Here is a 14,855-nt window from a genome sequence, read left to right as displayed (position 1 = left end):
TCAAAGAAGAGGTGAGGAAGGGGACATCAGCTGTGCCTTTGGAGCCCCAGTAAGGAGCAATCAGAGGCCGGGAGGCGACAGTAGCTACGGTGCATTGCAGGCAGGTGGAAGGAAGGTGAATTAGAGCTCGACAAAGCAGCAAGAGAACTTAGCAATTGGCTGTGGGGAGAGGGGACACGTGAAATGACAGCAGGATTATGGGAAGGATTGTGAGTTGCCAATAGAACCAGGCAAGAGAAGCCGGGGGCAGGGGCTGGGCAGAAAGGTGAGGAGATCTATTCTGGAGGAGTGGAGTTTGAGAAGAAGCCAGGGTGGAGAGGGATGAGACAAGTCCCAGAGTGAATGCACAGAAGGGAGAGCAGGGGCACCAGCCAGTGAGAGAAGAGCCGAGGGTGAGGAGCCACGATGGATTCTGAGGGTGAGGTCAGTAAGGCAGGGGAGAGCGAGGCGGGATGAAGTGCAGCAGGGGCATTACCAGGGGGGACACAGAGGAGTGCTCTGCTGGTGTAACTAGGTGAGGCCAGGTTCATGTCGAGGTGAGATGATCCCAGCTGCAGGAGAAGTCCGGGCAGTGAGACTAATGGCACAGCAAGGTTTTGGAGGCAGAGGGAAGAGAAGAGACTGCTTGGAGGCAGACAGGAACGTGCCAGCGCTCTAGAACAAGGGGCAACTGTAAAGAACGGTCTTCTGCCAAAATCATTTGTTTTATAGCCTCTGCAGACCCACAATGAGATTGTACAGCCTGCACTGGGGGGAAAACAGATTCAAACATGGAGTCACAGCAACCACCCGAACGCTCGCGAAGTTGGGCCAATGGTTAATCACCCCCACTTAAAAATTTGCCTCGTATTTAGAACCCGAATTTGGCTAGCTTCAACTTCCAGCCATTGCATCTTGTGCTTTTGTCTGCTAGCCTGAAGAGCCCTCTAGTATCAGACACCTCGTCCCCACATAGGTACTTCCAGAGTGATCAGGTCACCTCAAATCCTCTCTTGGGTAAGCTGACTAGGTAGAGCTTTGAAGTCTCCCTGTAAGGCAGGTTTTTCATCCCTCTTCTTTGAAGCCTCTAGGCAGTGAGGAACTAACTACACAGCAGCTGTTGTGGTTATAGCCCAGTAGTTCAATTCTGTCCAGGCCACTGCCACCTTCAGCACCGGCCAGGGCTAACGGAAGGGACAAGCCTGGAGCGGAATGACAGCAACATCCCCACAAGGACTTTGGAGGCTCCTGGGGAAAACGGGGCTGCACGTGTCTGGATTCTCCAAGCCCACCTGTGACATGGACAAGGATGATTCTGGGCCAGACTCCTCATGGCTGTGAACTCGGAGGTCCAGAACACTTGCACCAGTGAGCAATTTGCTCTTTTAGCTTTAGTCTTGTGGGGGCCATAGGCATCCAAATGCAAGGATGTGCCTAAAACCCTTGTATTTGGGAGTCCTTAAAAGGAGGCACTGCAGGCCGAAGAGGAAAAAGACAACAGAAAGCACAAAGCATCGACTCCAAGGCCAAAGGGGAGATGAATACTATTTGAACTGGATCAGTGGCGTGGAGTCTCCTTATGGCCCATCCTGCCCGTCCCACTGCCCCAGAGCAGTTGCACCCCCAACTCTTGCTGTATCCTCCAGAATTGGAATTTTTTCCTTCTGCTTGCTAAGGTCAGGGCCTTCACCACACGTCATCTGCTGCTGATTTACCAGACGGGAGAATCTCATTCCCATTTCACGTGGCTATTACTGTGCTGCCACACAAAAGCTCTGTCCAGGAAACGGGGACGTTCAGAGCAGTAAAGACACTGAAATGGAACTGGCCTAGAGGACAGACAGGAAGCCACCCTCCAATTATGGTTCTGCTGAAACAGAAACAGTGGTTCGGAGCCCCAAGAATTGTCAGAGAAGTGGCCTTAACACTTGGTTTTGAAGCTAGGTACGTGCAGCTCCAGATGCCAATTTCTCCTCTTGTAGAGCAGATCCTAGCCACTCCAGAAGCTCCACGTCAGAAAGCCAGCCCTGCACACCGCAATCAGGTGTGAGGTTGAGGTTCCATGTACAATAGGCAAATTTGTGCCTTTGCTAACTATTGCTACAGGAATTGGGCTATTCCTACGACGCAGACACTGCACAAGAGCATGTTTGCCTTTCGGCAGAGCTTGGTCGGGATCCTCTGGATACGTCTATTACAACAGCCCTCCAACTCCTTTCCTTATAAAAGGGATGTGGATAATAAAACAAGCAGAGCAACATGCTGTCACGGAGCGTGGGGGTGTGTGTGGGGGAGTCAGGGCCCTGCACCCCCCCCACTTCCTGCAATTCACCGGGACTCTCAGCCAGCCGGTAACACAGCAGGTTTAGTAGATGGCAGGAACACAGTCCAAAACAGAGTTTGTAGGTACAGAGAATAGGACCCCTAAGTCAGGTCCATCTTGGGGGGTGGGGAGCCCAGATCCAGACTCTGCGTCTTTCCCGGGCCAGGAGGCCACCTGATCTCTTTGTTCTCCAACACCTTCAGTTGGTACCTTTGCAGGGGCAGGGCCCAGGCCATCAGCTGCCAGGAAACAGGGTGTCGGCCATTCTCTGTGCAGACCCCTGCACACCTGCCCTCTAAGGCTCTGCAACAATCACACCCCCTTATCCCACCACCTAGATACTTAAGAAAGGCACAGGGGAAACTGAGGCACCCACACAGTATTCAGAGAAAACATTAAGAACATTCCTATTTCGTCACACATGCCTGTGGGTTGGCCTGACCATCCTCAACAATGCCTGAGCAGCCATTCTTCTCCAAGAGTTTTCTTGGCTACAATCAGTTAAAAGTTGGTGACAGCTGCATATTTTTTTTACCCAACCACACATGGCCACTTTTTGGAAGACAGCTATACAGTTTGTGTAAGTTGCCAGACTAACCTTTTGGTGACCTAGGCTAGAAAAGGACTTTTCAAACGTTCAAGTGTTTATTCCCAGTTGTAATCAGCCATCGAGAATGCCTTAGTGCAGCAAGGTTCATGGCTGTAGCTCATACGGGCCCTGGAAATCCCACAACGGCCTTTTGATTTTTGGTGGAATGACTGAACTCCTCTTACCCCAGTCTACTTCCCCACTGCCTCGGCCTCCTGGGCCTCCATGTTCCATCTAGGAGCGTTACAAACACCCTCTCCCCCTGGAGCGGAATCCCTTCTTCCTCGGTTAAACGTACCAAAGGGAGAGGTGGTGGCAGGTGTGAGGAACGAGTATCCCAGACAGAGATTTTAGTTCAAAAGGAATATGTCAGGCAGTCACCTGATACAACACCTAGAGCATAAATAATAAAGGTCCAACTGGACCTAGATTCTGTAGCAAGATTCCTGGATTCGGAGACTCCCTGCTGGGGCAGACTCATCGAACCAAGAGTCGTTTTTAATTAAATGGAAAGTGAGTGGTGGGGGTACAGCGGCCCAAGTCTATTTTAATATTCCATTCAGGTTTGCACTGGCCCCACATTAACTATGTCAAATAACTGAAAAATCCCTAGAGCACTTGGGAAAGGGACAAGAGCTACAGCTCTAGTGTGGACCACATCCAAAGCACAGGCACCGGGGCGATGGCCACATGCAGGCGCGATGGAGGTGTACCCCACAGAGCAGGGGAAGGGAGACTGGGTGGCATGCACACCAGCACAACTGAGATTCAGGTCTGAAGAGGGCAATAGTTTAGCTAGTTTAGGAACGAAGCTGTCTGCAGGGGGTGCACACAACTATATGCTGTCACAGCGGGATCTGCATCAGAGCTGTGCCCTTCTCACAAACCTCCGATGGCGGAGAGGGGATGCTAGGATGAAAATGAGCCTCAGACCCCCCCGAGTGGGAGGAGAATCCCTCAGAAATAAGAGACAGGCTAGTGAGACAAGATGGACAGAATATAAAGAGGAGTGGCACGGCTGACCCTTTACGCAAGTGCAGCAGGACCATTAAGTCTGCTGGCTCCCTAGGCGGGCCACAAACTAGCAACTGCTACCCTAAAATGGTTCCATTTAATTAGGTCACGGCTCCCCATGCAGCACCTTTCCCCACAGAACGCTCTCTGGCTTTCTGAGCATGCGGACTTCCGCCTGCACGGAGGGAGACAGCACAGGAGCAGCCAAGACTAGTTCCTCTCCTACGAAGTGTGAGAGGACTCGTGTCAGCCAGCCTGGCAGCTTGGCTTGCATCTCACCCCTTTTCTGCCATTTGTCCATGTTGTTATAAACCGTGTGGAGAAGAGGCTGCATTTCCTACACCCTTACACTAGTGCAAGCATCACCAAATTCAGCTGCAAAGTATGAATGCTCTTTAGAAGGTTAAAACGATCACAAACTGGACTAGAGCACTGATTCCAGAGGAAGGACAGGCAGGTTTCTTGCAGCCCCTTCCAGCCCTCGGATGGAAACAGCTGGTAAGTGGCACTTGGCAGCTATTGGCATTTACAATATTGGCTAAATCTCAGGCACCTATTTACCAGTCTTCTTAACGCTGTAGCATCCTGGAGCACAATACTGTACGAGCACAATTCCCTTGCAACATAAGCCACGTGCCAATCACAGAACTACAGGTTAGCAGGGACCACAAGGGTCATCTAGTCTAACCCCCTGCCAAGGTGCAGGATTTGTTGTGTTAAACCATCCAAGACAGGTGGCTCCAGCCTCCTTTGGGTAACCTCCAGTGAAGGAGCTTCCACGACCTCCCGAGGCCTCTGTTCCACTGTCCTACTGTTCTTATAGTTAAGAATTTTTTTCTGTGCTTGAACCCATTGCTTCTTGTTCTGCCCTTGGTGGCAAAAGAGAACAACTTTTCTCCATTTTTTTTGTGGCAGCCTTTCAAGTATCTGAAGACCACTGTCAGATTCCGCCCCCCCCCACACCTTTAATTTCCTCTTTTCCAAACTAACCATACCCAGTTCCTTCAGCCTTTGCTCATATGGCTGCATTCCTTCCCTTTGATCATCTTTGTCGCTCGCCTCTGGATCCTTTCCAATTTCTGTACATCCTTTCTATACATTGGTGACCAAAGTTGGACACCACTACTCCAGCTGAGGTCTAACCAGCGCTGAATAGAAGGCTACTACCGCCTCCCGTGACTTGCATGCTATGCTTCTGTTCATGCAACCTAAAATTGCATTTGCTTTTTTTGCAACAGCATCGCGTTGCCGACTTATTCGGAGGCTGTGATCCACCACAACGCCCAGATCCTTCTCAGCAGTGCTGCTGCCAAGCCAGTTTTCCCCCAGTCTGTATTTGCGCATTTGTTTTTTCTTCCCTAAGTGCAGCACCTCACATTTGTCTTTGTTGAATTTCCTTTTGTTGTCTATAGTCCAGTTCTCCGACTTATCAAGGTCCCTCTGAATTTTAGCTCCATCCTCCCAAGTGTTGGCAACTCCCCTCCGCCCCCCAGCTGTGTGTCATCTGCAAACTTGATCAGTCTGCTCTCTATATCTGCATCTAGGTCATTAATAAAGATGTTAACAACACCAGACCCAGACCAGATCCCTGTAGAACCCCAGTTGAGACCTCCCACCAACCCCACATCATTCCATTAATAGTGACTCTTTGTTTGCGGTTGTTTAACTAATCATGTATCCACTTAACGGTAGTTCTGTCGAGCCTGCTTTTCTCCAGCTTACTTATCAGAATGTCATGTGGGACTGTGTCCAAAGCCTTGCTGATGTCCAGGTATATTATGTCCACTGCATTCCCCCTATTCACCAAACCAGTTACCCTGTCAAAGAGGGAAATCCAGCTGGTTTGGCAGGATTTGTTCTAGGTAAATCCATGCTGGCTGCTAGTGATCACCCTCCATCCTCCCGGTATTTGCAAATGGAATGTTTTATACATGGCTCCCGTAGCTTCCCAGGTATCAAAGTCAGGCTGACTGATCTGTAGTTCCCTGGCTCCTCCTTTCCCCCCTTTTTTAAGATGGGCACAACGTTAGCCCTTCTCCAGTCTTCTGGGACCTCCGTCAGGGCCTTGGCAACGTCACACTCTTCACCACAGTATCAGTTCAATTTGTAGCATAATCAGAGCTTCAGTTCTGGAAAGACTCCTCATTTCCTTCTGCTGTCAGGTGTTTCAGTCCTGGTCCTGGCAAGCTTTGGGCCTGGTTTCTCTTTAGGACAGAGAATGACAGATGCCCAGCACAGACATGGTAAAACCTCTAGCTACCAAGCACCTCAAAGCAACTATGAGAAAAATGTCCCAATGCTGGCTGAAGAGAATCCATGGTCACCAACTACAGCATCCACAGATCCCACTGAGTAGCCACACGCACTGGGGAGCTGCTCTTTGCAGTCAGAGCACATTACTGAACTGGCTGCAGCAGCATTTAAAGAGCTAGGGTTTCCTGTGATTCACACAGCCACCAGAAGACCCCGGGGCTGGATTCCTTGCCTCTTAACAGAGCACAGCACACCAGGGTTGATTAATAGACTTAACAAAAGCACAGGCAACATTTGTTCAGTTTGCTAATCCAGCGTCATGTGTGTGTGTGCTCGCGAGTCAATGCCCCAGTGCAGACACACTGCATTTTTCTGCAACTTCACTGGCTACTACTCCCAGGAGTAGTGTGAAACATGAGCTTCAGGGCACTGTATCTTTACAGCCCAGTCCACACAGGCACAAGGAGTTAGAGGCAACTTGTGTTGTTTCTAGACACAAAGCATTCAGCTGGCGAGATCATCGTGCCCTGCTCTGCAAATGCCTAGCAAGTTTGGGACACAGCCTATGCAGAGATGTGGTGGGAAGTGGTTTTCTGTCAACCAGAGACCTGACATCTGACTTTGCCTTTGGACTGGGTCATGGGCCACTAATCACATTATTAGTCTGACAGAAGCTCCAGCCCCCGGAGAAGCCCACACACTGGCCAAGTGTCACAAATTCAACGTTTCCTTCTAGGATGCCCCAGTGGAAACACCTAAAGGGTCATCCTGGTGTTCAACCTTTAGGTATCCCGCTCAGGTGCCCTTCCCCTTCCTCCACTACTCGTCGGCATTCCTCTGCTCTCCACGCTGGCTGCACCTGGAACAACTGGGATTAGCTGCTTGAAGTGCTGTTGGCCCACTAGGAACAGTCCATGTTTCCCCGGCTGCTGCTGTCAGGGCCAAGTGTTTTGTTGCCATGACCACATGGCCAGAGGTCAAGATAGTCAAGTGCAGTTGTTTCCTCAGTTTAGACCTTCCCCAAGAACCAGCCTCCAGCTGTAGAGACAAGAGCATTTCTAGCAGCATGGTCAGCTAGTGGACTCCAGCCGCTCCCGTGAGGACACTCCAGCCAAGTGTCTGTTCATAAAGGGGCCAAGGGAAAGGGCTTCCTCCTTGCTCCACTCTCACATATGCCCCTCTCCCTCCAGCACAGTGATGCTGGATGGACAGGTCAGTGGGTAGGGTGCTGGCCTGGGCCATGGGAGACCTGGGACAAGTCACCTAGCTTCTCTGTACAATGGGGCTAGTCATGTTCTCCCATCTCACAGGGCGGTGTAGGGATAAATACACTGATGAGTGGGAAGCACTCTGAGATCTACTGATGAAACACACTAGATAGGAAATAATAATATTGCCTATTTTGCATTCAAATGTATGTTCCCCCCGTCCCCAGGTAGAACTTCAGCTGGAGATTGTGATAGACCCTCTGACTGGATGTGACCTGGATTCACGTAGCCAGAGAGGAGGCCCTAGCAGTGCTGAGTGGGGTGATACAATCCCTTCCTCGCCCCAGCCATGTCCGTCTCTAATTAGAAGGGTGTATTTGGACCATGCTCCCAGCTCGCCCGGGAGTGATCAGCTCAATCCCTGGAGACGGACGGAAGGCTGTGTATGGACCAAGAGGTGGCTGGATTCAGCAGAGAAGTGGGAGCTGGAGCAGTGTAACTGCTGCCCTGCCAACTGCACCCCTTTCCTAGGGTCACCCAGCCACGAGCTTACAGCCGGCTTTCGGGGACACAGGGGTGGAGAGGAAATCCAAGCTGCTTCTGTATCAAGGGAAGCACATCTCTACTCTGTGCTGGCGCTGCTGGGAGCCTGTATATTCCAATTGTCCAAGGGAACGAGAGTCCAACTCAGCCCATTACATACAACTGTCTCCACGAGGCAGCCAGGGCTGGAGCCAGTATGAACAGGACTTGTCACGTTAGAAGAGCTGTGCTCAGAGTTCCTGGGGAAGTCACGGATCAGCGTAACGACGAGCTGGAAGACTCTAGGAAGGGGAGGAATGTTCCTAGTGGAAATCTCGGTGTACTTCTGCTTGGTCCTAGTTAACGGCATGAGACCGCCACCCCTTCTTGGGCACTGTTTATCAGGGCAGAGAAAGAGCTACCAGCAGGGCCTATGGATGGACAGAACAAACTTTACCCTACTGGCTGCTACTGCCTCTCCCCAGCCATCTCTTGGGACCCCAGAATCCAGCACGACTCTCTTGGATGTTTACCCCGAGTGGGAAAGGCATCCTAACCAGACAGACTCGGGGAGGGACATTAGCTGCACTGGCTTCTGCTAAATCCTGAACACTGGGGTCCTGCTGTCATCCCTCCCCGGGGTCACTTTTCCTTCCCCCACCTTGTTTCTCTTCCTTCCCCTCTTATAAGACAGAGGCAAAAAGACTGGCTGAGTTGCCAAGACAGCGCCTCCTTTCACAGCAAACTGGGAGCCTGTGACTGGAGAGGCAGCTTAGCCGTGTCAGTGAGGGGCTATGCTGGGCCTGTTACTCCAGCAGGGAGGTTGCAAGCAAAAGCAGCTATCAAGAGACAGAAGCTGCATTTCTCTTTGCTATTCCCCTGCCCTCCTTGGACCATTATCTTCCCAGCGTTTGAGCCTGTTCATTCCAAGACAAAACGGCGGCAGCAGCTCAAGAGAATCGAAATGACTGCCTGCGGCGCAGAGAGGACCCTTCAGACTAGCGACGGAGACGATCAGTGATTTCTCGCTGTAACACAGACTCCACACACACACCAAGTGCAATTAAAGGCTCTACCTGTTTTCCTTCCGTCTCTCTGGATTGAGGAGAGGTCAATACAATTTAAATGGCGGCTGTTGTGATAGGAGTCACCAGCGACAACTCAACAGGAAACCCCACGTAATTGTGAACAAGGGCTTAACAACATCTTCTTTCTCACTGGCCCTCAACACGCTGCAGGCTCCTCTCCATCCCTCGCTCCCCAGACTCCCCTCCCTAGTACCCCAACTCACTGGTGCTGCACAAAGGCAGTGATCAGACTCCAGAGGCTGCTGGAATGCTCTTCGTTATGGAAAGCAACTCACTTGGTTTTAGCCCAAGTTTTAGCCTGTGTCCTGCCTAATCTCCTGGCTTCCCTGGGTTCTCACCACGCCCCCCTGCACTGTGGGAATGCACAGCCACCACACAGCCCGACGCACAGGCTCAGAGCCCCTGCGCTGTGCAAGCCTGACCGCCCGCTCTTCGCGATTACATCTTCCTCTGCCGGGGCGCCCAGGGGTTCAGGGGAACAGACTCGGATGTCAATGGGTGCAGTTCGTTGGAGCAGGTCCCCACCCCCCTGCCGCCACATGACACTTTGCTTCACGTCTCCTGTGCACGTACTGAACACTTGCTTCCAAGCACAGAGTGCGCTTCCAGCACCGGGAGAGCTGAGCATGCAGGAGGGAGAGACCAGAAACCCTGCACTTACTGAATCAGCGGGGCCGAGACCGGCGCGCAGCTCACGTCAGGTGGGACCGCCACCACCAGTTCTGCCTCCGCACACTTATGTTATTTGTGCATATGGACTGAGGCAAGAATCACCGGGAGCATTTCTCTGGCCTGTATTATACAGATAATGGCCCCCTTCTGAGCTTCAGTCTATGAACCCACTGCACACCAGGTCTTCAGAGCAGCATGCTCCCTATACCCGACCTTTATTTTGCTAAGAAATGGTCTGCTTTGGTGCACCTCACCTGGGTTTCGGGACCTCCAGTGGGCTGCTTCCAACCCTCAGGAAGGTGTCAGAATGGTTTGAGGAGGAGGAGCTAGAGGACTTTGCTTCCTGGTAAGGCGGTCGGTCTTCAGACTGTGGGGTCCGGCTCCAGAGCACCGTTTGGGGAGAGGATGTGCGGCTCTTCCGCCTGCAGGACAACAGGAGCCCTGGGTGAGACGTCAACTTCCCCATGCAGGAAGCCATTCCATGTCAGGGCAGAGATTCCACCCCCCCGCCCCCCAGAGATTCAGCTCCCGCCGAGCCCAGGAGGACCAATTAGTCAGGTGTAACTGCACCAGCAGAGTCTGCCAGACAGATGTGCCCTGCCCCTAGCATCTGCTGAGCTCTCGCCCCCCGAGCCAGCTCACACTTCTGGAGTGCGGCACGTCAGAGAAGAGAGGGAGCAAGAAGCCATTCTGGCCCATCGCCTGGGGCCAGGGCAGGATCGGCCTATACGGGCACATTCTATGTCCCATCTAATTTTAACATGCCCCAAGTGCCAGGCCTCCCAGCATGTCCCTGGGGAAAGACGACTCCAGTGAACACCCACAGACGCGTGCAGTGCTGTCATGAAGGGTATGTCTGCACTGCAATGAAACACTTGCAGCTGGATCGTGGCAGCTGACTCGACCTGCGGGGCTGTAAAATTGACATGTAGACCTTTGGGCACAGGGGGACCCAGAACTTGGGCTGCAGCCTGAGCCCAAACATCTATGCTGCGATGTTACTTCCCCAAGAGCCGGAGTCAGCCAACGCAGGCCAGCGGTGGGGGTTTCACAGCAGTGTAGACATACCCAGGTGAATAAAACTGTGTAAGCAGCTGGAGGGGAGGGATGTGAGAGGACAGAACCTCTGTGTCCCTTCAATCTTTCTTGACAAGTCAGCCAGCTGTGCCAGGCCTCTGATCGCTGTCACTCCTCCGTTTAGGCCCCCCACTGAAGGGTGCAGTCGCATCACAGCTCTAGAGACAGGGCTGCTCTCCCTACATGGCTAGCATGTCTCTGCATTGACCCTCTTCTAGTCATACCACACTCCAAACTCCTGTCCAGTTTGCTGCCCACCACCGCCTCCTAGCTGAAAGCCATTACTGCTTCCCTTACATGCCTGCCAATGGAGGGAGAGTTATGAACTGATCCCCCAGCCTTGCAAGTCAATCAGGGTTCTCCTCAGACACCAAGGATTTTCTGGGAGGAGCACTAGCTCCGTTCTCCCAAACGACAAACAGTTGGCCAAAGCCCGCTCTAGCCCTTACCCTCTTGCTGTTACTGCAGTGTTGTCCTCAGTGCAAACCAGCAGAGCTAATGAAATGCCCAATATGGTGACAAGAACTGGGGCAGGCAGAGCCCTGAAGGAAGGTTTTCAATCCAAGGCCCCCTACAAGCTAGTGTAGCCATCCTGGCCTCCAGAGAGACCACAAGTACAGACACCTGAGACTCCACAGCTAAACCCAGCTCTGTGTACAGAGGAGGAGAACACTATGTCCTCCCCTCACCCCGCAAGGGTTTGTCTGCACCACGGGGGCTGAGGTGCCCCAGCAATGCTGCTGTCACAGCCATGGAAGGGTTTTTCCAATGCTGGAGGAACTCCATCTCCCGAGAGGCAGTAGCTAGGTGGAGAAGCATTCTTCTGTCGACGCAGCTGTCTCTATGCTGGGGTTAGGCAGGCACAGCGACAGTGCTCAGTTTTTTCACACCTCTGAGCAAGTGTTTATGTTGATCTAAACGTTTAGTGTAGACCAGGCCTCAAATGTCCCACCCTTCAGCTGCTAACGACGTGTATGGACCTCAGGTCAGCACTCTGCCAACATTCCTCCCTGCGTAACCTGCAGGGATCTCAGTGTCTACCTAAGCAAGGAGAGCCTGCGCGTTTGGCAGAACGCATGTACATGGAATTGTTTGGCACCCACAGCAACACCCCAGCCCCCCGGCACCCACAGTAAGCGAGTGAAGCAAAAATACACAAGTGTGAGTCAGCCCCACAAGAACAGCAGCTGTTTCCTCCTCTAGCCTTCCCAATACATCCTGGCTAGTCCATGTTTTGCTTCAACAGGAAGCGCCAGGGGGAGGAACAATGCTATTCAGGTTTTGAGTCTGTGGCCTACCATTGTGGGTCCTAGGAAGCACTGGCCATTACCCAGAGCCCTGGGGTGGGGGGACTGCTTTGTACTTGTCACGGTCGGTTTGCTGTGGACAGACAGTCGCTCATGTTAGAGGTGACCCTGCACTAGGTCAGGTATGCAAGTGCGCTGTTTCAGCCGTCTCATCCCTGCTCTCATGGTCCCCAGGTTCGTTAAACATTTCCCTGCACAAGATACGAGGAAGCCTGGGCTGCCAGAAGCGTGCCGCAGGTTACTCTCCCCCAGAGCATTTCCAGATGCCCCAAGCACAGCCCAGATTTAATTTAAAATAATTGCGGCACAAAGTCGCATCGCTGCTTGCGTTTAGGGAGAGGAGAGAAAGGAATTAAACTCAGAGGGGCAACCCCAGAGAAAGGCTCTGAAATCCCCAAACCCAGCTGCCCCTACAATAGTGAGTCTGCCAGATACAGCCCCTTTCCTGACCCCAGTTTCACCACTGTGGCTTCACATCAGCCACGGGGTAACCAGACCTAGGAGAGACTCTCTCCTGTCACTTTTAAGGAGGAGTGGTTAGGGTTTTGCAATCTTTTTTGGAGCCATCTCCAAGAGCAGTAACCAACTATCTGGCCAGCTTCAGCCCCCAGGCCGGTACTTGGCTTTACAGTGACGGCTATTAGCTTGGGCAGCCCCTGTACAAGGTTAACCCTGGCTACAGCTGGCACCTCCACACTGCGGAAGTGGGAGGAGACGCCAGCTGGGTGCACGGGGAGCGAGGACTGCTCCAAGAAGTCCTGCTTTTGGAGTGATCATTCTTCTCCCAAGTCCCCTGGGAGATGCAGAGTCACTAATGGGAAGTAAGAAAGCCACTCCATGTATGGAACCACTGGGGGAAATGGACCCGCAGCTCCACAGCAGGCAAGACTGCAAGAAACAACAGGCTTTGATGTGATTTAAGTGCATTTCAGAAACAAACAAAGCAGGCCCAGGCCATGCGAGCAGCTGCTCTGTCCTCAGATCATGGGCCAGGCTGTAGGCGAAGGCCTCCCGCGGAAGCGCACGGCAGCCCCTCACGGCAGGAGCATTCTCAGTACCTCCTGGAACAGAAGGCCCTGGAGCTCTGTAGCACGGGCCCGGGTTAGTGCTACAGCTGAATTCCTTCCTTCGCTCTCTGCAGTGTCCTGCTGGTGCCTGTGCCACATGGAGCGGGCGCTCAGCGAGGGGATGGCAACTCCCTGCTCAATACGCCACCTTCTGAGCACTGCACAAGGCAACAGCTTGAACCTGCCCCTGCCTGCTATGCCCTGGCCAGGTGCTTGGGTGGCTTCTTACCAAGCGGCCTGGGTCTGCGCGCCAGCTGGCATCAGCTCCACAGCCTCAGAGGTGAAGCTCCCAGCTGCTCCTGGTGAACTCTCCAGCACTAGGGAGAAGTCACTGCTCAGGCTCGTGGTGCTGCCCCGATCCCTCTGCTCTGCAAGAAGGAAGACAGGAGCAGACTGAAGCCAAGCCTGGGAGCCTTTGATTAGCCTCATCCCCATCCTACTTCCCACCCCCATCCTTGCTGGTGCCCGAGGGCTTCAGGCGTGTGGAGTGGAGAACGAAACGAACAGCTCGTGGCACCTCCCCCAGAAACCCCTTCAGCCCCGAGCTCTGCACTCGACCCAGGGGAGTGGCCGGCGTTCCGGGACAGCACTCACTGAGCATGCAGATTTCTTCCACCGTGAAGCCAGGCAGCAGGCTCTTCCTCCTGGGGGGAATGGGAAACGGTTACACAGGATCAGAACTACGGGACGTCTGCTGCCATCCTGCCAGGCCAGGCCAGTGGAGAGGGGCCCGTGCAGTTTAGGGATCTCAGAGCACTAACTGACCCTCGACCTGTCCCCAGCCCGCATGCCCGCTGCCTTCCGTCACAGCAAAGGACGGCAAATAGAATGGGGCTTGTCCCTCTGCTCGCCTGGCCCGTGACAGAACTGGTGTTTGCAGTGCTGTGGGTCCCAAAGTTCCCCTTCCAGAGGAGCCGACACGGAGCAGTCCCTGGCTGGGGTGATGGTAACGGACGTGCTTCTACCCCCAACTCCCAGCTGGGGTGGGAAGGGAGGAGAGCGCTCAGCTCCTGCAGCTTGGAGGGACCCGGCAGAACTCTATGCAGAGAGGTTTAGTTAAAGCTGTTAGAAGCCTCCTCCAGGGAGGGGCTGGATTCCTGCCATCCCTACACACCGAGGGGCTATTGTCCAGCCCTCTCTGCTCCCCCGAGGCCCTTCTCTTACAGCAGCACAGACGGGACTTGCTGCATGGCCAGAAGGCGAGTCAGAGCCCTCTCGGCCATTGACTCAGCCGGGCTAATGGACCCTACAGACACTTCATTCAGCTGAGCGCACATTTCAGCCTGGGCAGCTTTTCCGAGGGTGACGTGCGCACCTCACAAGCCTTGGCCCCATTCTTCAGCCTTCTGAGTGCAGAATAAATTAAGGGAAATTGGGCCAGGACACCAGGGCCTCCATCTCCCCATGGTAACAGCACTAACGAGTTGCTTGGCTCTTTAGTCCAGGCAGCAGCCAGCACAAGCTCCTTACCTCTGCAGCTTCACAGCAGAGAACTCCTCAGAGGTGATGTGCTTCAGAAAATTGAAGCAGAAAAAGAAAATCTGTGCAAAGGGAGAGAGAAGAGAAGCTTGAGAAGAATCCACAGGGGCTGCAGCCTCTTATTTTAATGGGGGGAGGATGCTGAGGGGAGGGGGCAGCAATGCACCTGCAGCTACCACCAGAGAGTTCAGCGTTAGTCAGAGTCACGTTTTGGGCCTTCTGTTTCAGAGCCCTCTGCTGGCTTGCCCTGGATCTGAGTGTGGAAGCCCCCGCACCA

The 14,855-nt window shown here is 53.2% G+C and overlaps 1 protein-coding gene across 4 annotated transcripts in view; it reads right to left on the bottom strand.

Moving 5' to 3' along the window:
* MTMR14 (myotubularin related protein 14) overlaps positions 1-14,855 on the bottom strand; it is a 62,881-nt gene that overhangs the window by 6,695 nt on the left and 41,331 nt on the right. For all 4 annotated transcript variants that reach the window (XM_042844236.2, XM_042844235.2, XM_005296002.5 and 1 more), the window contains 4 exons: positions 14,570-14,640; positions 13,694-13,743; positions 13,329-13,467; positions 9,903-10,070 (listed from right to left, as the gene is read on the bottom strand). In XM_042844236.2, coding sequence (XP_042700170.2) covers positions 9,903-10,070; positions 13,329-13,467; positions 13,694-13,743; positions 14,570-14,640 — 428 coding nt within the window. The remainder of the gene's footprint in view (positions 1-9,902; positions 10,071-13,328; positions 13,468-13,693; positions 13,744-14,569; positions 14,641-14,855) is intronic.

Source organism: Chrysemys picta, chromosome 7, assembly GCF_011386835.1.
Source record: "Chrysemys picta bellii isolate R12L10 chromosome 7, ASM1138683v2, whole genome shotgun sequence".
NCBI classification, from domain to species: domain Eukaryota; kingdom Metazoa; phylum Chordata; order Testudines; family Emydidae; genus Chrysemys; species Chrysemys picta.
This window is presented reverse-complemented; position numbering and strand designations above follow the sequence as displayed.